The sequence below is a fragment of the Triticum aestivum genome, chromosome 3A (genome assembly GCF_018294505.1).
Source record: "Triticum aestivum cultivar Chinese Spring chromosome 3A, IWGSC CS RefSeq v2.1, whole genome shotgun sequence".
Classification (NCBI taxonomy): domain Eukaryota; kingdom Viridiplantae; phylum Streptophyta; class Magnoliopsida; order Poales; family Poaceae; genus Triticum; species Triticum aestivum.
Genome location: NC_057800.1, coordinates 721,059,318 through 721,064,122, shown reverse-complemented (window position 1 = coordinate 721,064,122; position 4,805 = coordinate 721,059,318). Strand labels below are relative to the sequence as shown.

General features: G+C 47.1%; 1 protein-coding gene across 1 annotated transcript; it reads left to right on the top strand.

Moving 5' to 3' along the window:
- Positions 1-952: 952 nt before the first annotated feature.
- LOC123059434 (uncharacterized) lies at positions 953-2,558 on the top strand. Its single transcript, XM_044482009.1, has one exon. The coding sequence runs from the start codon at positions 970-972 to the stop codon at positions 2,371-2,373; it is 1,404 nt and encodes a 467-aa protein (XP_044337944.1). The 5' UTR covers positions 953-969; the 3' UTR covers positions 2,374-2,558.
- Positions 2,559-4,805: the final 2,247 nt, after the last annotated feature.

Sequence of the window (4,805 nt, the reverse complement as noted above, 5' to 3'; positions counted from 1 at the left end):
TTGTTCATGCAGCACTGTCTCATATCGGCTGCGCTGCTTCACACGGTACTCGGCATCTTGCCATCCAAGTCTCATTCCACGATCATCTCCAGTATCTCACCTTGCTTGCCGCCCACATCTTCACATCGGCATCCCGCCGTGCTCGCCGTATCGCATGCTCAACTGAAGCTTCACCGGACAATTACTCCCTAGACAAACCAAGCTACATGCAGACCCAAAACTAGAACATGCAAATACTTGGAATCAAGATTAAGGCTAACAGCTAGCCAGCCTCGTTGCCAAGTAGGTAACGCAGCCAAGTAGCTGTACTCCTTTCTCGGCTGGCCGGTGCTGCTGCCTCTAGCCTGATGGGCATGCATGCATGGAAGCAAACGAGTCCAACCAGGTCACGCCAAACCATTCTTCCTTTCTTGTAGCCACTCAACCTTGTGCGCTATCAAGCGGGAATCCTAGCTAGATTTATCTTTTAAGAAAGATGCACTCGAGGAAAAATTTACACCTTCATCTCAGTGCTTGACTGACTCTAGCTGATATGTCGATTCTTTTTCGCAAAGTGTGTCATTGTGTCATTATAGCAGCTTTTGAGCAGCTTCCTGGGTAGTCTAACAGATCGTGCCTGCGCGTGAATCTTCTATGCTTATCCTCAACGGAATGTAAAGTTGGAGGATGAGTTATATATACAGATGCATTCTCATGCCGGGCAACCAACTCTGAAACCAAGCATCAACTTAGCGTTGAGAGGGTAACAGAACTCCAGAAGTGCAATTGCAACTGCTACTCTGGTATGCGCGATAAGCCACAATCAATTGGCTTTATCACTCTTTGGCAACAAGATGGATCAGCCAGGTGACAAGAAAACTTATTGTTCAGATTCAAAATATAGTTGACTAATCACACTTTGTTGGTGACTGATCGACCTCGACTGCAGGCCACTCTGCTAGCGATTCCGGCGACTCGCACGTTATACAGATGCCTCAGGTGGCCAATGTGCTGACAAAGGAACTAGAGGCCCTGGAATTATCCAAGGCGCAGATCGGAGACGGGGGGCGCCCTCCGTGTCCCATCATCATCGCCAAGGTCCGCGACCTCACACGCAACGTCGACAGCAGCGAGTATGACCCTAACCACGTCGCCATCGGCCCGTACAACTACCCTCGGCCACAGAGCAAGAACCTGCACCTTGCCATGGAGAACGACAAGCTCGCGAGCCTCCAACTGATGCTCTCGGCGGCAAAGGTGGAGAGACCCGGCGTGACGGTGGACATCTACATCAATGAGCTCACATGCCTCGAGAAGTCTGTGAGGAAATGTTACGCCAACACGTTTAATGACATGACAGGCGACCAGTTTGTGCGCATGCTCCTCCTCGACGGCTGCTACATAATCTCCCGCCTAGTCGGCCTCCCACACCGAGCACGCACACAATCCGCAGGCGTTGCACCGGGGACTGCAGAAGCCGGCGTCCCGTCGGCAAACCGGGCCGAGGCACTGGCGGTGGTCCGGGATGTTTTCTTCCTTGCAGAGAACCAGATACCGTTCTTCGTGCTCGAGAAGATATGGGAGGTGACAACTACGGATGGAAAGGATCGTGTGATTAATGAAATTGCGGAGTACGCCCTCATTCTCATGAGTGTGCAGAAGTACATAGTGGGATCGCCGGCTATGGTGGTGCCGGAGCTGATGATGCCGGGCAATCTTCTCCATCTTCTTCATATGCACTTGAAGCCTCCTGCACCCCCCGTCTCGCCTACTGCAATAGTCAACGGAGTCAATCCCGTGTCTGTGCGCCGATGGCGGTCCGCGACGGAGTATAGCTTCGCAGGTGTGACGTTCAAGCATCGGTCCATGAGCGAGCCGGGGCTCCTACGTTGCATTCTTGACGTGGAGCTGGTCGGCGGCGGCACTCTGGAGGTCCCCGTCCTGGACATCGACGGCGAGACGTGGCGACTATTGCGCAACCTGATCGAGCTTGAGCAGCGGAACCGGGAGACGGTGGGGAGCCACGTCACTGCATACTGCGTGTTCATGTCACAGGTGGCCTGCACCACAAAGGACGTGGAGTTGCTTTGGAAGAAGGGCATCATCGTGCACAGCCACGGCAACAATGACGAGGTGGCCAAATGCTTTGCCGACCTCTGCAAGGGGATCCAGTTTAACCCTAACGACCCTGACTGCAACTACCTGCGGGAGACATGCTCGAAGCTGGAGAAGCGGTCTCAGAGTTACTGGCGGAGGTGGATGGCGTGGCTGAGGCGGAAGTACTTCAGCAACCCCTGGCTCGCCGTCGGGCTCCTTGCAGCTTCCATTGGCCTAGTTTGCACTGTCGTCCAGGCAGTGTACTCAGCTTTGAGTTACAAACATGGAGGAAATTAGGATAAACTATTACTACGTGCTGTCATGATTCAACTTAGGTTCAGAAAATAAGATCCATGGGCACTAGCACCCACGACATATTTCTATTCAAGGAGCCAGCTCTGACCGCAGAGTGTGCCACTGCACACCCTTGCCACTAGGATAATGCCTAGTTCTCGTGAGCAATAGGTTCAGTAGCGGCTGTCTTTAGGGATGTGGACTATAGGGGATTCTTCTTGTTCTTACTTTTGCATTCTGCTAGTAGCAATAACTATATTAAAAATAAAGATATCTTGTTTTAAGGCATTTTACATGTACTTACATCAAGGTGTGTCATCCCCTAAAGCAGAAGTCGCGGGGAATGCTAGGACAGAAATGTGTGTGCCAAATGAATAGCACAAAGTGGTCTAGGACAGTTCACTGAGAAGTGTCATGCAGAAAAGATTCTGTGTGCGTTACACATGGTTTTCTTGGCATGAACCGGTACTAAAGAGGTTGTGGCAGGCTGTTTTTAGTCCCACCTCGCTCCCCTAGCAAGATTTTTACCACCTTAAATATGTTACTTCTCAAACTATCACAAGCACTTGGTCTTCATTGAACTCTATGTGTAGAATTTGTGATTGCAATATGAGTCTTCACTGGTTTCTAAACCGTTGAGGACTCATGTTGACAATTCAGATTGTACACAAAAAGATCATTAATAATCAATGTATTTTTATGTATATTTTTACATGTTTACGCCCTCACTCTCTCCACTCACTCGGTCTCCCCCTCAATCCCCCCGCGCCGGTCCTCCCCCGCCGGCCGCCCCTCACTCTCTGCTGACATGTTTACGCCCTCACTCTCTCCACTCACTCGGTCTCCCCCTCAATCCCCCCGCGCCGGTCCTCCCCCGCCGGCCGCCCTCACTCTCTGCTAACATCATTTGCTCTTTTTCAGTCATTTATCGATTTGTTTAGAGAGCTAAATGACCGTGAAATTGAAAATCACTACAAAATGAACTCTGAAAATGTTGAAACTTGGCATGGTTTCATCATTTCACTCACATAGCATGTGCAAAAGAGTAGAGAGGGTTACGTCAAAAACTGGACGCACTTCGTGTACAAACTGGACAATATCTTTGGGAGTATGAGGGTTTCGGACGAGAACTCGTCTGTTACGCGGTTACTTCATTTTTTAAACTTATTTGAACTCCAGACTTTTTTGCGTTCAGTATGCAGCATTCAAAGCGACGTCATCAATTTTCAAACCTTTCTGACATCATTTGCTCTTTTCAATCATTTACCGATTTATTTAGAGAGCTAAATGACCGTGAAATTGAAAATCACTAGAAAATAAACTTTGAAAATGTTGAAACTTGGGATGGTATCATCATTTCATGTGCAAAAGAGTAGATAGGGTTACGGCAAAAACTGGACGCACTTCGTGTACAAACTGGACAATCTCTTTCGGAGTATGAGGGTTTCGGACGAGAACTCGTCTGTTACACGGTTACTTCGTGTTTTAAAACTTATTTGAACTCCAGACTTTTTTTGCGTTCAGTATGCAGCATTCAAAGCGACGTCGTCAATTTTCAACCCTTTCTGACATCATTTGCTCTTTTTCAGTCATTTACCGATTTGTTTAGAGAGCTAAATGACTGTGAAATTGAAAATCACTATAAAATGAACTCTGAAAATGTTGAAATTTGGCATGGTATCATCATTTCACCCACATAGCATGTGCAAAAGAGTAGAGAGGGTTACGGCAAAAAATGGACACACTTCGTGTACAAACTGGACAATCTCTTTCGGAGTATCAGGGTTTCGAACGAGAACTCTTCTGTTATACGGGCACTTCATTTTTTTTACTTATTTGGACTCCATACTTTTTCTGCTTTCAGTATGCAGCATTCAAAGCGACGTCATCAATTCTCAACCCTTTCTGACATCATTTGCTCTTTTTCAGTCATTTACTGATTTGTTTAGAGAGCTAAATGACCGTGAAATTGAAAATCACTACAAAATGAACTCTGAAAATGTTGAAACTTTGCATGGTATCATCATTTCACCCACATAGCATGTGCAAAAAAGTAGAGAGGGTTACGGCAAAAACTGGACGCACTTCGTGTACAAACTGGACAATCTCTTTCGGAGTATCAGGGTTTCGCACGAGAACTCGTCTGTTACACGGGCACTTCATTTTTTTAAACTTATTTGGACTCCAGACTTTTTCTGCGTTCAGTATGCAGCATTCAAAGCGACGTCATCAATTTTCAACCCTTTCTAACATCATTTGCTCTTTTTCAGTCATTTACCGATTTGTTTAGAGTGCTAAATGACCGTGAAATTAAAAATCACTACAAAGTGAACTCTAAAAATATTGAAACTTGGCATGGTATCATCATTTCACCCACATAGCATGTGCAAAAGTGTAGAGAGGGTTACGGCAAAAACTGGACGCACTTCGTGTAC

Coding starts and splice junctions, on each gene's coding strand:
- LOC123059434 (XM_044482009.1), top strand. CDS start 970: ATGCCTCAGGTGGCCAATGTGCTGACAAAGGAACTAGAGGCCCTGGAA.